Consider the following 18,317-nt stretch of genomic DNA (forward strand, 5'->3'; position numbering starts at 1 on the left):
TTGAATTTTTGACCCTGTCATCTGCTATGCGCCATGCTCGAGTGGCCGCTATCTTCCTAGTCGCTATCATCGTCGCTGTCATACGCAACTAAAGGGCCTGTTGATGCTTTCTTTTCCTTGGACGCAACTGCCACCTGGGCAGAGTTCAGAGCTGCCAGCGTGCTGCTCGAGAAGATCCCGTTCTCCTCGAGTTGCCTCTGGGTCTGATCTGCCGCAGCCTGCGCCTCAGCCTCTCCGCTCTCAAGCATGAAGCGTTGCTCCTCCTCCAATCCCATTTCCTCGCCATTACCTGCCCTTGCCCTCGGGTTGACAGCATTCTCTCCCCTGGCAAAGTGCACTTCATCCGGCGCCTCATAGCCTTCCAAGCCGTAACTGCTTTCCAGCTTCCTGCGCTTTCTCGCCTCCGGATCTCTGCCCTCTATCTCGGCAACGAACTCCTCCGGCAGCGCGCGTCGAATCGCCTCCGCGGCTTGCTCCTCGATTCTCCTCGCCTCTCTTGCCTGTGCCATCGGATTGGGATCGGCTGTTGCCCATCGTACGTTCAGGATCTCGCTGTGGTCTAAGCTCTGATGGGCCATTGACTCCTTCGCGAACTGGGCATTGGCCTCATTTGAATACGTGATAAAAGCGACGCCCCTCGTGTTCAGAACTCTGACACGCTCGACCTCTCCCCATTCGGCGAAGTGGCGCGCCACGATCTCCTCGATGTCGTCGCTGACATGAATTCGTCCGACATATATGGTGCGATTTTGCCGCATGAATGAGCCCACTCCGCCCATGTCATCGCGGTAGTCGCTGAATTTGTCTCGGCCGAAGCAGTCGACGTTGGGGTTGAAGAGGTCGTGGATCGTGGGTAAGCGGTGCAAGTATTCGCAATCTTGCCCTTTGGGACCTGTCATAACATCTCTCGTGAGCTAGGTGTGCCTTGGGGAAAATGTCGAAAGAGACGGAGGGAGACCAAGCAAGCATACATATTCCTCGCGCAAAGAAGAGGCAGAAGTAGGAGCCGGGCACCTTGTCCGCCTTGGTGTATCCGGTGTCCTTCGCGATGTTGCATCTTCCTTTTGCCGCCTTCTGTGAAGCATATTTGTCCTCGCGATCGCCTCCAGACCATTTATTGTACCAGATGTTGAAGATGGTTCCAGTCTGTGGTGGTGGTTCCGACTTGATGAGAGCGGGATCGATTTGCGGTCGCGCTGGGCGCTTCTTCCTCCTGATGATCTTCTTCACTTTTCTGACCGCAGGCTCCGCCACATCATTGCTTGTCGTTGTGAGCGCGAGCTCTTCTTGGTTTTCTTCTGGTACGTCAGCCATTTTCGTCTCGTGATGGTAAGGCGAGGTTCGTTGGTGGGCGGATGGTAAGAGACTCGGATTGGTAGTCAACTGTATGGCAAGCAGTAGGTACAAGGCTGACCAAGGAAGGACCAGAGCGAGCTTTGGGGCAAATTTAAGTGGGGCGCGCAAAGCCCAGAGTGCCCCTCCAGACAGCCGCTGCAGCGCTCATCTTGCCGCATATCATTCACTCACTACTCATCGAGAACACACGGAAATCCGTAAATCGAGAGGAAGAAATAGACTCGGCCTCGAGGTCTGTGATTTCTATCCCTGTGTGGGTTATAGACAGGTTCTTTCGCTTCAGTCGTTGCGAACAGTCAAGGTCCAGGGACTTCGATGTGCCGATACATTCAAGCGTCGAACTCATTCATATAGAGAGAGGCACGACGAACATACCCGGATCTCGACCTGGCTTAAGCAAAAGCTTATCCCCTTCACCCAACTTTACATCCTTCTTCAGTACATCATCGTGACCTCAGGTCACACCCGCCGCCAAGATGGTCAACATTGTACGTATTTTAAAAACAGTCCTTCATTCTCTCTCCCCTGTTCCAGCTTGCTCTTTCCGCCTCTCGACGATGAGGAAATATGTGTCAGGCGACCACATGAGCTCCTGCTTTGCAACTTTTCCAGATGGGCTATAGCTGACTCCCCTGCTCGCCTAGACGGACAAGATCAAGGAGATCGAAGATGAGATGAAGATGACCCAGAAGAACAAGGCGACAAACTATCACTTGGGTCTTCTTAAGGGAAAACTTGCTCGGCTTCGTGCTCAGCTCTTGGAACCCACCCCCGGGTCCGGAGGTGGTCCTGGATCCGGCTTCGATGTGAGCAAGAGCGGTGATGCACGAATAGCATTGGTGGGATTTCCATCTGTGGGAAAGTCCACCTTCCTCTCGAAAGTCACCAAGACGAAATCTGAAGTCGCGAGTTACGCCTTCACGACGCTCACAGCCATCCCGGGTGTCTTGGAGTACGGCGGTGCGGAGATCCAGCTTCTCGATCTGCCCGGTATTATAGAAGGCGCGTCAGAGGGAAAGGGCCGAGGAAGACAAGTCATTTCTGCAGCTAAGACGAGTGACTTGATCTTGATGGTGTTGGATGCCACAAAGAGGGCAGAGCAGAGGGCGCTGCTTGAGGCGGAGTTGGAGGCCGTTGGCATCCGTCTAAACAGGGAGCCGCCGTGAGTCCTGCACACCAAGGCTTTTGCGGAAATCGCACTAACAAGGTATCTACAGAAACATTTATCTCAAGCCGAAGAAGGCAGGAGGTATGAAGATCAACTTCCAGAACACGCCCAAGAACCTCGACGAGAAGATGGTGTATAATATCTTGCGTGACTACAAGATACTCAACTGTGAGGTCCTCATTCGCGATGACGAGGCAACAGTGGACGATCTGATCGACGTGATCATGAAGAACCACCGCACCTACATCAAAGTGAGTATATATAAAAGCTTCTTTCATTCATGGCGGTTTGAATGGCTGCTAGCGAAAATTGCAGAGCACTCACGCCTCCTGCGACCACACTCACTGCCACTTTCCTCGTAATGAGGTGTGGAAAATACCTAGGTACTTGCTAACGTATTCCCAGTGCCTTTACGTGTATAACAAGATCGATAGTGTCTCCCTTGACTTCCTGGACCGGCTGGCGCGTGAGCCCAACACCGTAGTCATGAGCTGCGAGCTGGATCTTGGTATCCAGGACGTGGTTGACAGGTGCTGGAAGGAGCTGGCTTTGATACGGATTTACACGAAAAGAAAAGGCATCGAGCCAGACTTCAGTGAAGCGTTGATCGTGAGAAGTAATAGTACCGTAGAGGATGTCTGTGATCGCATTCACAGAACCCTCAAGGACACCTTCAAATTTGCCATGGTGTGGGGTGCAAGTGCCCGACACATACCACAGCGTGTTGGGTTGGGACACGTCGTGGCAGACGAGGACGTTGTGTACATCTCAACAGCATGGAAGGCGTAAATGAAATACAATTCTGGGGCTGCAAGCGTTTCGTCTGGCAAGCAAATGCATGTCTGCGCTTCATTATTCTCTGGCAGTGTTTTATGCTGATCATCAATTCGTTACCCTGGGGATGTTCCTTTCCATTGCCCCCAACCCGTCAAATGCACTGGTATAGTCGTCTCTTCCTGAAAACGCCGAAGCCCTGGAAACCTTGGTACCACCGATCCAGCCAACCCTAAACAAGAGCCCATCCATCACCTATTATGTGAACAAGGCCGAGCGAGAGCCCTGGCATCTCGGGCACCGCAAGCAAAGGGCATCAGTGCCGGAAAACCCAACCTCTTGAGGACCGAAAGAGCCCAATCTGTATTTGACAAAGGAGAAATATTGTGGTAGAATAAATCGCATGAGAAACCACAGTTGGACTCTATGCGTTGTTGGATGACGGGGAATCGGCCTTGGAGCCAAAGATACCCTCGTTGCCTCGCAACCTCTTAGACGATGCTTGGGCGAAGAGAGACTTGGGCTTGACCCTGTGTTGAAGAGGAAGATTAGCAAACATCCTCTACTTCACTCCTAGCCTTGGTCGGAAATACGTACTTGCCAACTTGCTTGTTGCGAAGGGCGTTCAGCTTGGCTGTGCAGGGTGACATGATCTCGTCTGAAGGAGAGACGTAGGTGGTTCCGGACCTGTGATCGCGTATGAGCATTGAGTCTGAGTGGATGTGTAGCTTTCCAGGGCCAAAAAAAACCTACTGTTGCGCCTCCATCTTGGATTGCAAGACCTGGCGGTGGTACTCCATGCTCTTGACTGATGAGTCCTTGCCGGTGAGAGGGGCAGCGGCAGCCACGGGCAGGTTGGCGTCCTTTGCGCCCAGCACGTTCGCGCCGGTGTTGCCAGTGGTGGAAGACATTTTCGTCTCGGGTGATGTATCGCTAGCAATTCCTATTCTGTACAATGGACGCTCGGGATGTATGTTTCGTAGGTGCGTGTGGGTGGATGCAGCTGTGGATGGATCGATGTGGGCTTTTTTTTTTTGGGTCTTCGATTGCACAACGGAACAAGAGAGCTTTAGGATTGTGAAGGGTCTGTGTTTAGTGAATGGGACCGTGGATTGTTTCTCAAAGGTCTTGGGGTTTTTAAAAGCTATCCGCTGCAGGGTATTGGCAGGAATGACGGGAGGCGTCGGGCTGTTTACTTTCAGGGACCGTCGTCAAGGGCAACCGTCAACTTTTTTGCCTCTTCCCCGTACAGAGTCACTGCTAACCCCTGCAAGTGCTAGCGTCCGACCCCTGTCTCTGTGATCAGCTCCACTATGACAGCACTGCAACGGGTCAACGGCCACGGCAACATCCACACGACAAGACTTACGGCTGAGTGATCTGCATGGGAAATTGTGCCGAAAGTCAGAATGTTCAATTATAGCTCGTAAGGATCCCAATAACTATGCAAAGCGGGCCAAGACAGATGCATTCATTCGGATACATGAGGTCCGACAGAACATACCCTTGAGGCTTACACACAGGACGCGTGAGGATATCTCACGGGAGGTCACCTCACAAGAGGATATCCTACAGGCGGTTACCCCATGAGAGATTATCATCGTGGACTGTTATGTGATAGGCAGGTTATCCTGCAGGAAGACTGTCCACAAGAGGATTATGCCCGGTCAACCCAGACGCCAACTTGTCCGGGTCTTAGCGAGCATGTATCTCGATCAATTTTGGTTTTCTGTGGACCGTCCTGCACTATACAACAAATTTACAACTTGGATCTCTGGATGTTCTGGCCCGGCTGCGCGTGCTTCAACCCGTACTTCTTCAACAGCTCCTCTGTCTTCCGCTTCTGCATCTCGATCTTGGCTGTGACTTCTTTGCCCCTCTTGTTCTCATTCTTACCCATCTGCTGCAGATGCACCTCGTCCGGACCGTCTGCCAGCCGCAGCGTCCTGATGCCCGCCCACATATATGCCAGCGGTGTGTCCTGGCTGACACCGGCACCGCCAAATGACTGCACCGCGCGGTCGATCACTGTCAGGGCCATCTGCGGGACGAGGACCTTGGCCTCGGCAATTTCCCGCAAAGCCGCCTTCGGACCGTGGTCGTCCATGGTGATGGCCGCGTTCAGCACAACGAGGCGGGCGGCGTCGATCTCGAGCCGGGACTTGGCCACCCATTCGAGGATCACGCCGTGCTCGCGTAGCTGCTTCTTGAATGGAGTCTTTGTGGGATCATTGATGCGCATCAGCATCCACTCAAGAGCTTTCTCCGCCTAATGGTCAAAAAGATCAGCTTGTTGTCTCACATCTGGGAATGCTGGCCGCAGATCAATGCACTTACTGAGCCAATAGTCCGCATAGCATGGTGAATACGGCCAGGGCCGAGTCTGCCCTGGATGATTTCGAAGCCGCGGCCTTCGCCCAGCACGAGGTTGCTCACCGGCACGCGGACGTCCTTGAAAGATATGTGCCCATGACCGTGGGGCGCATCATCATACCCATATACATTCAACATGCGATGGATGGTGACGCCCTTGGTGTCTGCTGGCACAAGGACTACGGACTGCTGCCGGTAGGGGTCCTTGTTGTGAGGATCGGACTTGCCCATGACGATGTAGATCTTGCACCTAGTATCTCCTGCACCACTGGACCACCATTTCTGCAATGATGATCAGCCGAGATTCAGTACACGTTCGCGTGCCAGACAAGGTCCTTACCTGGCCGTTCAAAACATATTCATTGCCCTCCTTGCGGATATCAAGCTCAATGTTAGTAGCATCACTGGAGGCTACTTGGGGCTCAGTCATGAGGAAGGCAGATCGGATCTCGCCCTCGAGCAGCGGCTTCAGCCACTGTGCCTTCTGCGCATCATTTCCGTACTTTGCTAATACTTCCATGTTGCCCGTGTCTGGGGCTGCACAGTTGACTGCCTCTGAGGCGGACTTGGACTTGCCGAGCCACTCAGCCATGAGGCCGTACTCAAGGTTTGTGAAACCTGGAGACTCTTTATAGTGTCCCTTGGGCAGGAACATGTTCCAAAGACCAAGAGCACGAGCCTTCTGCTTCAGCTCATCAATGATGGTTGGATAGTGGTCCCATCTCGCATCCCCCGAGCCCACCTGGGCCTCGAGGACTGGATCAGCTCTGGCGCTGGTCAGTCATGGCGGTCCTGTGACGCAGAATGGAGCACGGCAACTTACGGGATGCACTCCTCTTCAACGAATTTGGCGACAATGTCCAATGTCTTCTTTGCTTGCTCGCTCACGCGATGCTTGCACTAGGGCGTATCGCAGCTTTAGCCATAGCACTTGGGGCTCATGGATCTGATCCAGGCCTGTATATGCAGACTTACAATCTCTGGAATTCTAGACGACATGATGGTCTGATGACAGTATTGTTAGCTCTTGGATAAGTATTATATATGATCCAGAGTCAATCGAGGGTTTAGAGAATGGGAGTCGAAAGAAGTGGAGGAGAAGAACGAGCAATGTCGGACCATGCTTGATGTTGGGTAATAGACCTTCCGAGGTTCCCTGTCTCCCCAGGTTTGGACCGAGGCTCACCCCAAGATCTGTAGGGGGCAAGCCGACAGCGGGGAAGTGCCCACGGATAGCCTGGGGGATGGCGGCTGGCGGGGCTTCTAAGGTTGCATGGCTCGAGCATGGGACAGGGATCAGTCATCCCCGGAGCTGGGAGTTTGGGGCCCACCACGCGCTGGTCTTGGGCCCAGAGAAAACGCTGCTCTCATTGGCTTGAGGCAGGCACCTGCTTTGGTGACTGGCTGCACAGGACTTCGACGCTGCAGAGCCTCAATGTGCACCCACATACGTCTGTCACTCAATCTATCACTGCATCGACTAACTCATCACCAGCCCATCACCGATACCCCCTCTACTGCTGTTATATCAACTGTTGATTGCCCTTGAATTGGAGGAAGTTCTATATGTAATTTGATTGTTCTGAGAAGGTGGTTTCAACAGCTACTCGTATTGTTTTCAACGGACGAGTTCTCATTCAATCCCGGGAGTGTCTTCTCCCAAAGCATCGCAGACTTCGGGGCAACACCCATACGTCCAGATTCGAACCAGCTGGGGAAGGAAAGGAAGGTCCGGAGCTGGCTTCTAGCTGTGAGAACAGCCCGTGATGTCTGCACCAGGTGCTCCCGGCTCTGGTAGTGCTGGACAGGCTGGGGGAGGATATGGCGGGCAAGCTCATCATGGAGGAGCGGGTGCAGGCTCTGCTGTTGCTCAGGGGTCGTCATCATCGTCTGCTCCTGCTCCCCAATCCACGCAGAACCTCAACCAGATTGTAAGTCTCTCAGCTTCCATACAGTTACTCCAGTCTCTACCACCCCACATGAGCTCCTTGCGTGACGTCCGGTTTTGTTCATAATTCTCCCGCGGGCATGGATTCTTCTCGGATGGAGAGTCGGTACTCTGAGGGTTGAGCCCGGGGCTATCTGAAACTACCGTGTGGTTATGCAAGGCGTGGCCACCAGTGGAATAAGAGACCTGGCGGCACGCGTGTCAAGTGTCCCTCTGGCGTTCACCCGATGGCGAGATGTTCTATAGGCCGCTCTCGGGCCTACGGGACAGCTACGGCCATCTTACCTCGATACTTCCACAGTCATAGCTCAAGTGATGTTGCGCAATGTCTTGAGAGTACCCATTGAATGAGACGTAGTCTCGTACGCTGCTGGATGCCAAACTGCAGGGGAGTGTGATGATTTTAAAAGCCTCTATCTTTCTGTGAGGACTTGGGCGAGTTTGAAGTGATGGTCCTGGGAAAGGTGATTGCGGATTGGGTCATTTCAAAAAGGGAGAGCACAATCAGCCTTGCGACAAGGAGGCTGCGAGTGGAAAGACGCTGAGGTTGGCAAGGCGACCGCGTCTCGTTCCGCGAGCCTTGATGCTGGTTAATCTCCTTCCAAGGGCACAGCAGACAAACGTGTGGTGCCCAAGTCTCTAGGCGGTGTTACTACCTCATGAGACGACGGCGCCCTACACACTCGCTTACATGACATGCCCCTCAAGGCTCTCGCTCCTATTTCGTTGACAGATTTGGTCAGCCGTTCTGCAAACGAACGGGTGAAAGATGCTTAACCCGGGATCTTCAAAGTGAATTCACGACTCCAACTGGGAAGGCTTGTTTTTAAAACCCTGCCTTGTTTTTCCTTCCGATCCTCTCTCTTGCTTTCGATTCTGCTGTGGACCTTTCTAGGTGCCCTTTTCAAGAGGCGCACACCTCAAACAGATCTTCTCATCACTTTCACTTCGAGACGTACTCACAAACGGCGATGCTGACTAAACGTCCCTGTCTAGGTCACAGATTATTTGTTGAAGAGAGGCTTTCTGAGAACTGAGGAAATCTTTAGGAAAGAGTCGTCCAATCTGGGACCTGACGGTCGACCGCAGCACAAGTCGACTGACGAGATGGGAGCCAAAAAGTACGCCAGGGCGTTCAGCCTGCTGAAGAACTTCGTTGATAGCAATCTCGATTACTACAAGGCAAGTGACTTGATCTGCAACCAGCACTGAACGATGTTGACCGAATGGGCTGGCAGTTTGAGCTGAGCAAATTCCTGTGGCCCGTGTTTATTCACTGCTACCTCGAGCTTGTCGATAACGGTTACCCGACCGAGGCCAAGTCCTTTCTCACAGATTTTGGCGATGACTTCAAAGCAGTTCATGGTGACGATTTAAAGTTGCTGTCGACGGTTACACTGCCTGCGCACATCCAAGAAAATGAGACTACGATGCTCTACAAAACCTCCAAGTACCAACTTCCCGTTACCGACAAGGTCGAGGCGTTGGTGTTGGGTCATCTGGAGAAGGAGTATGACAATGGTGGACAGACCGTCATTCGATTGCTCGGACGGTACTGCACCATCAAGACCGTGGACCGGGGTCTGGCTAACCCCAAGAGTTTCTTTGCAATTTTCAACAATCAACCAAGCGTCCGTGTGGATGAGGCCGATGTTCTCGAGGGCATTCCAGGTGTTTTCACCGGTGTCAGGTCCAATGTTGCCCCTGACGTGCCACTGAAGCTCGGTCCTTTGCCAATGGAAGCAGAACTACAAGAGGAGGTTCGAGCTGAGATCGAGGAAGAGGATCGCCGCAACCCGCCAGCCGATGGAAGATCTACCCTCCTCGAGGAGTTCGACAACAAGATCAAGCGGGAAGAGAGCATGGATGGACCCGCTCGCGCCGACCTTCCACTACCAGCTTCTCGATTCAGAGACGTGTGGAGTGAAATAGAGAAGATCAGGGAGCACCGGGACCGTTTCCGTATTGAAGGCAGGACTGGTGGCGTTGGTGCAGCCGTGTCTGTCTGCATGTACACGTTTCACAACACCCTCGGAAGGCAAGTAAATTCCACTCTGCAAGCCGAACGAGGCTTGGCTAACGCTTTGGTGTAGCTATAACTGCATCGAATTCTCCAACGACCAAGAGCTTGTCGCCGTTGGCACCATGGACTCGTACATTCGTGTGTGGAGCATGGATGGGGCCCACCTCAAATCCGCGCTTGACCACGCCAACTCATCTGTGACGAACAACCGCATGCTGATAGGCCACTCTGCGCCTGTCTACGGGCTTTCGTTTTCTGACTCTGTGTCCTGGCCACACGAAAGCAAGGACACTCCAAAAGCGCCGCGGTTGCTACTGTCAAGCTCAGCCGACGGTCATATCCGGCTGTGGTCCCTCGATACCTGGTCCTGTCTCTGTATATACAAGTCTCATGACGGTCCCGTCTTCAACGTGCAGTGGGGTCCCCATGGCCACTACTTTGTCAGCGGTGGTTGGGACAAGACTGTTCGTATCTGGATGCAGGACCACGCGACACCAGTCAGGACCTGTGTCGGCCACGATACCAGCATTTCCGCCATCGCGTGGCACCCGAACGGTACATACGTCTTCTCAGCATCCGATGAGACGGACAAGTCAATCCGCATGTGGTCCGTCATCACTGGAGACTGTGTAAGAGTCATGGTCGGACACTATCATTTCATCAACGCAATTGAATGCGCTCCTAATGGCAAGATCATCGCGAGTTCTGATATTGATGGCAACATCTTCTGGTGGGACCTCGAGAAGGGAGTCTGCATCAAAAAGAGCAAGGGTCATGGAAAGGGCGGCATCACTTCCCTCAGCTTCAGTGTTGAGTCCAAGGTTCTTGTCTCCGCCGGGGTGGACAACACTGTTCGTGTTTGGGACGTGGACTTGCCTGCTGATGGTAGCAAGCCTATTGGCGGTGCGCCGGGCCAAACCACGCAGCCGGAGAACAACACTAGCACGGGGGATTCCATGGGACCCAGTGATCGCAGCATTACGGTCGGTGGACAGCCTCAACAGCCACCTGCAGCCGCAGCTTCTGCTTCGAATGCTGGTGGTGCTGCGACCGGTAGCTCTGGTGTTTCGGGCTCTGGCAGTGGTAAGAAGAAGGGGAAGGATGTGCAAATCACGGCCGATCAAATCAGCGCTTTCCCGACCAAGAAGACCGCCGTCAAGAAAGTTCGGTTCACGCGCATGAACCTAGTTACTGCGGCTGGCGTCTACGAGCCTGAGCGTTGAACGAGGCGGCTTGACGTTCCTGGCTTCTTCTTTCACTTGTGCGACGCCCATGACTTGCGGCGTAGCAATGTTTGCAAATCTTTGCCATCAAATGGTCAGAGAAGTCTTTCAAAAAAAATCAAATTTGATACCACTTTTGAGCCTTGGTATTCTGGTCGCTCTGGTATGGATAGCACCCATGTTTTGTGGCGTTAGGGAACCGCGACAGGCTTGACGCGCTACAAAAGGAGGCGGAGAGCCGGATTCTGTGGTTGGTATTGTGATTAAATTGGTTCAGCCTCCAGACGCTATCGCAGCCAAGAATTGGCCTGTCCTCCCTGAGCACTTTTCCAGTGGCCAATGGAATATGTGGTCGATGGTCTATGAACCGTTGATGAGTAGGGGCAGCCTTTTGATTTCCCTGGGAGACCTCGATGTCACGACGGGGGATAAAGATAGTGATAATACACGAAGCAACAGGCTTCAATTCATCGAGGATACCGCCATAATCACTGATGCCTAAAAATACAGTAGATAACGCTACAGTACTAGGGCCTCGAACGATCACTGCAGCTTGGTGAAATTGGCTTGGTATATTGTGTATATTGATGTTGAAGGGATATAAAAACCAGATACTCTCATGGTCCATAACGTCCATTGCTAGGCAGGGTAAATAAATGGCTGCTCTCACTGCCCAAGTGGTTTTGGGCAAGCAGCGTACCCCGGTAGCTAGGCACCCAGGCAGGCAGGTACGTCAGGGATGGCCCAAGCTTCGCCAGCCGCGCGGGCGCAGCAGCGTAGCTCGTAGCCTACTGTAGATGCAGTTCAACGGACCACGACGTACATACACTTTGGGCGCCACCCTGTTCTGCGGGAGAAGTGACTGTCAAACCGCGCGGTGTGTAACAGTTTGCACAGGCTGGAATCAGATCGACAATCGTTCCTTGATCCACACAAGCTCAGAAGACAGAACAGACGATGGATCCCCTGGGAGAATCGCCCTGGGCCGACGCCCCTGCCCAAGCACCCCCCTCCGAACCTCAGGCGGCCGGAGACAGCGATACCACCAAGCCAGCTTCAGATGCAGCACCTTCTGCCACGACTAGTTCCGGCCCCAGGCCTTCTCGTCTGACACCCCGTCGCCTTGTTGCGCAACCGACCAAGCTTCAAGCCGTCGAAGATGACCCCTTGGGGCCGCTCGGCGCCGCGGAGCCGGCGATATCTGCTACCGAAGGCGAGCCGCCGATGCCTCCGCAGAAAGAGCCACCTGCGCCCGCTGCCATGTCATCGACGCTACCCGTGCGCACGATGATGTCCCCAGGCCAGCAGCAACACCAACAGCAGAGAAGGGCCGATCCACACCGTGTTGACGACGACGACGATGGAGATGAGAGGCTGGGAAGCTCAAGCGGAAGAGCACCACCTCCGGTACAGGTCGCTACGCCCGTGCAAGGAAGAGGCGCCGGACCGCCGAGTGTCAGTGTTGAGCAAGCGGCCAAGCCCACCTTCACCATCACGGTCGGGGATCCGCACAAGGTCGGCGATCTGACTAGCAGTCATATCGTGTATGCTGTGCGGACAAAGGTACGTTTCATTCGTTGTCTCGAGCCTGCCAATGGCAGCTGCGCGGCAAGAAGTGGTGCTAATGCCGCGTCGTTGATATAGACTACATCCAAGGCCTACAAGCAATCCGAGTTCGAGGTCAAGAGAAGATACCGCGACTTCCTATGGCTCTATAATACTCTGCATGCGAATAACCCGGGAATTGTTGTACCGCCTCCCCCAGAGAAGCAGGCCGTCGGTCGATTTGAAACCAACTTTGTTGAGGCACGACGTGCGGCTCTCGAAAAGATGCTCAACAAGACTGCTGCGCATGCTACATTGCAACATGATGCGGATCTCAAGCTGTTCCTGGAAAGCGAGTCTTTTAACGTGGACGTCAAGCACAAGGAGCGGCGGGAACCAAATCTCGGGGAGAGTAAGGGCATGTTCAGCTCGCTCGGCCTAGGTGGCTCAAGTAGCAAGTTCGTGGAGCAAGACGACGTAAGTTTAACATCTATTGCCCTGCATTGATTTTCCTGGCAAAATGTTAACAATCTTCTCTACAGTGGTTCCATGATCGTCGGGTGTATCTCGACGCTCTCGAAAGCCAACTCAAAGGCCTCCTCAAGGCCATGGATACAATGGTGGCTCAGCGCAAGTCAATGGCAGAAGCAGCCGGCGACTTCTCGGCTTCTCTGCACGCGCTGTCAACCGTTGAGTTATCACCGACCCTTTCCGGCCCCTTGGAGGCCCTATCAGACTTACAGATCACCATCCGCGACGTGTACGACCGACAGGCGCAACAGGATGTCCTCACTTTTGGGATCACCATTGAAGAGTATATTCGACTGATTGGAAGTGTCAAGCAAGCGTTCGGACAACGTCAGAAGGCCTTCTATGCTTGGCATGCTGCGGAGTCAGAGATGCAGAAGCGCAAGGCTAATCAGGACAAACTCCTCCGACAGGGCAAGTCTCAGCAGGACCGGCTGAACCAGGTCAGCGCCGAGGTTGCGGACTCCGAGAGGAAGGTTCACCAGGCGCATTTGCTTTTTGAGGATATGGGACGGCTGTTGAGACAAGAGCTGGATCGCTTCGAGCGGGAGAAGGTGGAGGACTTCAAGAGCGGCGTGGAGACGTTTTTGGAGAGTTCAGTTGAGGCACAGAAGGAGGTGATTACCTTGCAACCACGCGTTCGGCCGGCACGGCAAGTTACTGACATTCTTCACAGCTCATCGAGAAGTGGGAGACGTTCCTCCTGCAGTTGGACTCAGCAGATGACGAGAGCGTCTTCTACAAGCCACCTGTGTTCCAACCAGCGGGCGGTAACAGACCAACTGGAGACACTGCGGTCGACCGAGCCCGGGCCCGCATCGATGAGGATTCTGACTAGAAAGTCCGGAATTCCCAAAGACGCTATGATAGCTACAGTGATCATGGGCTCAGTCGTCATGGCTTAATGGGGATGAGCTTCACTTGGCATGGCACATAAACTGTAGCGCTGCTCATCTTGACGTCGACTTCCAGAAGATCACATGCGATGCAAGAAGAAAACTTCCGGGGAAAGGGGCCATGATGTGGTTGGGCCTGGTGTACAGGTAATGTCTCCTAGAAGTAATGTACATAGAACATTGCGGCGCATCGCCTCTCCGTCATCCCTAGCTGCCAATTCGATGCGATTACCGCCACATATGCTTCTAAAGTGACCGGTGTCCTGCATGCCAGAACATGATCAGTGCCTCGTCGGATCGGGCGCCTCAACTGTCCGCGACCAGAACAAAGCTTGCCCGCAGGACGCCACCTCTTTATTTCTTCTTGCCCTTCTTCGCCACACGATTTGAAGCAACCTGGCCACCCTTCAGGTTCGGGTCGTCCCTCACGTACGTAGCCATCAGGTCGGCAAAGCTGTCCACAGGCGCGGCATCGTCCTTCCCATCCGCGCCCTCCGTCTCGTCCGCCAGGTCATAGGCGGAGCCGAAGCGCTCTCTGAAGCTCGCCAGCTTGCCGGCCTCGTCGAGCTCGATGTTCTTGAGCGATGACTCGGACGGCTGCCACGTCAGGTGGTTCCGCGTGTCCTTGGTGGACCTGTGGACTGGCGTGGGGGACGTGGACCGCGTGGTGTAGGTCGACCCGTCGCTCAGCTGGACGATCTGCGTGAATGTGTAGGGGCGCTTGGGCCGGACCACCTCGGTGGCGTGGCGGACTTGCTGTGTTGTTTGCCTTGCTATCCTTGACGTTGTCGGTCTTGATGTGCTGGATAAGAGAGCGGACGCGGATGATGGTAGGCTCCTCGAGAGGAGAGCGGTGGGGAGTTTGGCCATTCCGGCTGTGATTTGACGTCAATCGTAAGAACTGTCGTATTCTGAGGTCCTTGAAATCTGCGAATTCGAAGGATATGGTTGATTTGATTGTCCTCGTTCTGGCTGTTGTTGGCCGTGGTTCGCGGTTTGTCGTGGTGAACGGTGGAAATTTCGACGGTGGCTTATCGCTCGCTTATCGTAGCTCCCCTGACGGAGCTTCCGGCGTGTGGTCTACCTTTTTTCTTTTCCTCGGGGACGACGTCTCCCTTCTCTCACAATTATTTACTGGGAATCGCGAATGCAAAGGACCTCATTCGGTGATACCTGAATGGGCTGAAATGAGGAGAGCGTGCATTTTGCGCCAATTGGGCAGATGCGCGAACCATCCACCAGTTCTGGCTCTGTCGCGATGCGGCTCTGACACTTCGCCGTGGTCACGGCCTCTGCGCCGGGGGCTCGCTGGCACTCTACGTACGGATTCACACCATTGTCCTAAGGCCATCGGCTCATTCTAACTGATGTCTACATTTCAGATACTCAACAGAGGCTACTCTCCCAGTCCAGCTCTCGAAAAGAAGCATGGAAGATCACAACTCCACAACCGCCCTCGGTTCACCCGCGCCCACACCATGACGCCGCCTTTGACGCCTTGTCCCTCCCCGAACAATTCCGCTCCGTCATGCGCCTCCTCGCGAACTCAGTTGTGGTGTGCACCTCTGCCGGTGCCACCTCGGACTCGCCTACTCCTGTGCCCAGGGGCATGACTATGTCCTCCTTTACATCCCTCTCGCTACACCCAACGCCCCTCGTCACGTTCAATATTGCGACCCCAAGCCGCACCCTTGACGCAGTGTCGCGGAGCCGCCAGTTCAACATCCATATCCTCAGCGGGGATGTAGCTGGTGCCAGGGTGGCCGAGTGGTTCCGGAAAGGCAATGCCGACGATCTGGGTGTGTTTGAGGCAGACAAACTCAAGGATGAGTGCGGATGTGAGGTTGTTGCGGCAGAGTCGTCGGGAGACGGGGCGGCGCCTTTGTTGAAGGGCCCCGGTGTACTATTTGCCCTGCGTTGCAATCTTCTAGGCGACGAGCCGGCCAGGGGACTGGTGAGGGTGAGGGATCACGTCATAGTGTTGGCAGAAATTGTCGACATCATTGAGGGCGAAGGCGGAAAGTCAGAGCCAGGGCCATTTGGACTGGCTTATGCTGATAGACTGTATAGACAGCTTGGGTCTACGATGTCTTTGGTCGAGGACTAGAGTCTCACTGTGGTAGGCAGCATCCACAAAGGCATAGTGTCCGGGCTCGAGGAACTTGGTCCCTGGCCCTGCAATACATCAGACTCTAGGCATTGGGCTGAACATGCCGTCAGCCTCCAGCGAGAACGCTGTTAGAGTAGACACAAATTCTCAAAACAAACTATACAAACCCGCCCAGGAGTGGTTGGAATACAACGAACCCTGTCTGATTATGGACAATCACCAGCCCTTGACCATGGAGTTGCTTTTTGTCAGGCAAATGAAGTCCACTTACTACAAAGCAAAAGTGGCTGGACCAAAAGAAGGCTGAAACATGCAGTATCCAAGCATTCAGTGTCACGAGGAACTCAATTGCAAGCACGATGTCCAACAAGGTGAGAGGAAGCTCTGCCGAGCGTGACAGTATCGACGAATTGCGACCTATCTCTACTGGCAGTGGCAATTTCTCTCTTACAATGGATATCAAAGGAGGACGTGCGTGAGCTCAGATAGTCTGCCCCCCTCCTATCGAGACGAGCCTCGTTTCATCACAGGCTTTGCCATGAATACTAAGAAACTCGCTTAGATGCGCCTATGTCAGGCTTGGCATACCAAAGGCTCGGTGGGTGAGCCCGCCGCTATGGTACTGAATCTTGAGCGGTGCTTCTGGGTCTGGGGCCGTCCCTTGTTGGTGCAGCGATAGACGGGACAAGGACACTTGAGCTTGGTCCCGGCCGTCGCTGAAACGACTTGGGACGAATTGGACAGCCCGGTACAGGATCGAAGTGCCGTTCACGGTTAAAATGCGGGTGAATGAGGGCGCAGGCATTCGCGACTCTGGCTTGCTCAGGACTTCTGGAGCTTAGTAGCAGAATGAAGAAGAGTAACGGACGAGCCGTGATTATTATCTCGATGCCCGAGGAGGCCGAAGAACAGTGAACAGGCGCACCCATTATTGGCACGAGAACCGCCTCGACTGGAACCGCCTGAAAGTGAGCTACGGCATGGCCCCGAAAGACTAAACCAATATAAGCGCCGTCCTAACGCCACGCGAAGCCGCCTGACGGGCAGGGCCCAATCACCGTGAACGAGGCCGATTGGGGACAGGAAGAGCCGTTCGATTCAAGAAGAATCCCGATTTTCCAACAACGGTCAACCAGATTTTGAAAGGTGGTATGTCGCTGGCACATAAAATTGGCAACGAAAATAGACGCGTCAGACAACAAGGCCCGTGAGATAGCAGATCGACGCGAAGTTGTTGTGTGGGAGTTTTTCCTTCTTAATTTAGGCAAGCAGACGCGCCACATCGCCGCCACATCGCCGCCATGTCTCAATGCACCAGCGCCCAGCGCCGGTATCTGAGCTAGTGGTAACGTGGAAGGCTTCTACGCTTCCAGCTTTGCTCTAGAAGCTTTAGAAGAAAGCCCTTTGCTCAGCCGCGAAGTGGCCGGGAAGGCATGGGGCGTTACCGCAATCGATATAATACAGGTGTCGCCGGCCGCCGGTGCCGTTTCAATAGCTGGCGTGCACGCAGTGATGCCATCCATCTTGGCCGAAGGTGTGTTTGCTAAGATGCGGCCAGCACACCTTGTCGACCGACCACATTGTTTGCTACTCGATGCTGTGTGCTGACGCGGGTGGGAGCTCTGTCGAGGGCAAGCCACTTGCCCGAATGGCTCTTCCCTCCATGGAGCTCGTCTCGTGAGGGCCCTTCTGGACTAATGCACGAGGTCGGGCTCTGTATCGAGGCACACCCCCGGAGCTGAGCTGATTGGCGAGCCGGGCCCAGGCCAAGAACGGAGAGGCTCGATGTGGCGGGAAGTTGATCCCACCCCCTCCCTCCCACCATTGTGTGCTGCATATACTCTGGCTCTGCTGAGTATCCCTCTTTCGCCTGTGGTCGGTATCGCATGGGAAAACCCAGCCGAACTAGCCTGGCGACGATCGTTTGGTCTGGGCACCTGGCTTGTGCGTGCCGGGCTGGTGCACACAGGCTGGCCGGCTGGGTAGGCTGGCGGTCCACGGCCATATTCGATGCTCCTGTAAGCAGTCATGTGGGAGCTGCTGATCTCCGGGCACCTGGCACCGTCATGCCGCCTACCAGCCGTTTCTGCTCACTCAAGTGTCTGCCAGTCTGGCCAGTCTGCCTCAAATTGAGTCAGGTACCCAGGTAGTGTCCAGTGGCGCACTTCCAGACATTCCAAAGAAAGAAGACCCAAGCGGGCATCGCGGGTGAAAGGCGGCATGAATTGAATTCGGGGCGACACTGCAGGGCATTATTAGCAGAGTAGTGGTGCTGATACTTGGCATGCGTCCGAGGCTCCTTGCATGCAGATGCTGCCGGCGAACAGCGTCACACCTCGCTGGATTGGGGGTGGCGAGTGGCCAGCGAGCCAG

The 18,317-nt window shown here is 54.3% G+C and overlaps 9 protein-coding genes across 9 annotated transcripts; 4 read left to right on the forward strand and 5 right to left on the reverse strand.

Annotated features, from left to right (window-relative positions):
• Window positions 1-56: 56 nt before the first annotated feature.
• On the reverse strand, window positions 57-1,314 carry J7T55_001793 (pre-mrna splicing factor cwc2; the record flags this gene model as incomplete). Its single annotated transcript, XM_053142693.1, has 2 exons — window positions 57-883; window positions 972-1,314. The coding sequence occupies 2 exons, from the start codon at window positions 1,312-1,314 to the stop codon at window positions 57-59; spliced, it is 1,170 nt and encodes a 389-aa protein (XP_052994247.1).
• A 518-nt stretch (window positions 1,315-1,832) lies between these two features.
• On the forward strand, window positions 1,833-3,313 carry J7T55_001794 (gtp-binding protein 1; the record flags this gene model as incomplete). The annotated part of the gene is made up of 4 exons (XM_053142694.1): window positions 1,833-1,844; window positions 2,001-2,518; window positions 2,574-2,775; window positions 2,930-3,313. 4 exons carry the CDS (start codon window positions 1,833-1,835, stop codon window positions 3,311-3,313), a joined length of 1,116 nt encoding a protein of 371 aa, XP_052994248.1.
• Window positions 3,314-3,722: 409 nt separating this feature from the next.
• Window positions 3,723-4,209, reverse strand: J7T55_001795 (spo12-like protein; the record flags this gene model as incomplete). Its single annotated transcript, XM_053142695.1, has 3 exons — window positions 3,723-3,828; window positions 3,896-3,985; window positions 4,052-4,209. 3 exons carry the CDS (start codon window positions 4,207-4,209, stop codon window positions 3,723-3,725), a joined length of 354 nt encoding a protein of 117 aa, XP_052994249.1.
• An 848-nt stretch (window positions 4,210-5,057) lies between these two features.
• Window positions 5,058-7,558, reverse strand: J7T55_001796 (cyldehydrogenase family member 11; the record flags this gene model as incomplete). The annotated part of the gene is made up of 7 exons (XM_053142696.1): window positions 5,058-5,567; window positions 5,636-5,953; window positions 6,012-6,438; window positions 6,495-6,571; window positions 6,647-6,676; window positions 6,858-6,934; window positions 7,366-7,558. 7 exons carry the CDS (start codon window positions 7,556-7,558, stop codon window positions 5,058-5,060), a joined length of 1,632 nt encoding a protein of 543 aa, XP_052994250.1.
• Window positions 7,559-8,845: 1,287 nt separating this feature from the next.
• On the forward strand, window positions 8,846-10,865 carry J7T55_001797 (WD repeat domain-containing protein; the record flags this gene model as incomplete). Its single annotated transcript, XM_053142697.1, has 2 exons — window positions 8,846-9,630; window positions 9,713-10,865. 2 exons carry the CDS (start codon window positions 8,846-8,848, stop codon window positions 10,863-10,865), a joined length of 1,938 nt encoding a protein of 645 aa, XP_052994251.1.
• Window positions 10,866-11,822: 957 nt separating this feature from the next.
• Window positions 11,823-13,776, forward strand: J7T55_001798 (vacuolar protein sorting-associated protein Vps5; the record flags this gene model as incomplete). The annotated part of the gene is made up of 4 exons (XM_053142698.1): window positions 11,823-12,428; window positions 12,510-12,887; window positions 12,953-13,555; window positions 13,615-13,776. The coding sequence occupies 4 exons, from the start codon at window positions 11,823-11,825 to the stop codon at window positions 13,774-13,776; spliced, it is 1,749 nt and encodes a 582-aa protein (XP_052994252.1).
• A 412-nt stretch (window positions 13,777-14,188) lies between these two features.
• On the reverse strand, window positions 14,189-14,704 carry J7T55_001799 (mitochondrial ribosomal protein; the record flags this gene model as incomplete). The annotated part of the gene is made up of 1 exon (XM_053142699.1): window positions 14,189-14,704. One exon carries the CDS (start codon window positions 14,702-14,704, stop codon window positions 14,189-14,191), a length of 516 nt encoding a protein of 171 aa, XP_052994253.1.
• Window positions 14,705-14,778: 74 nt separating this feature from the next.
• J7T55_001800 (uncharacterized protein) lies at window positions 14,779-15,941 on the forward strand (the record flags this gene model as incomplete). Its single annotated transcript, XM_053142700.1, has 3 exons — window positions 14,779-14,838; window positions 15,077-15,154; window positions 15,243-15,941. 3 exons carry the CDS (start codon window positions 14,779-14,781, stop codon window positions 15,939-15,941), a joined length of 837 nt encoding a protein of 278 aa, XP_052994254.1.
• Window positions 15,942-16,512: 571 nt separating this feature from the next.
• Window positions 16,513-16,749, reverse strand: J7T55_001801 (uncharacterized protein; the record flags this gene model as incomplete). Its single annotated transcript, XM_053142701.1, has 1 exon — window positions 16,513-16,749. One exon carries the CDS (start codon window positions 16,747-16,749, stop codon window positions 16,513-16,515), a length of 237 nt encoding a protein of 78 aa, XP_052994255.1.
• Window positions 16,750-18,317: the final 1,568 nt, after the last annotated feature.

The sequence above is a fragment of the Diaporthe amygdali genome (genome assembly GCF_026229845.1).
Source record: "Diaporthe amygdali strain CAA958 chromosome Unknown NODE_12_length_1037015_cov_66_201586, whole genome shotgun sequence".
Lineage (NCBI taxonomy): Eukaryota > Fungi > Ascomycota > Sordariomycetes > Diaporthales > Diaporthaceae > Diaporthe > Diaporthe amygdali.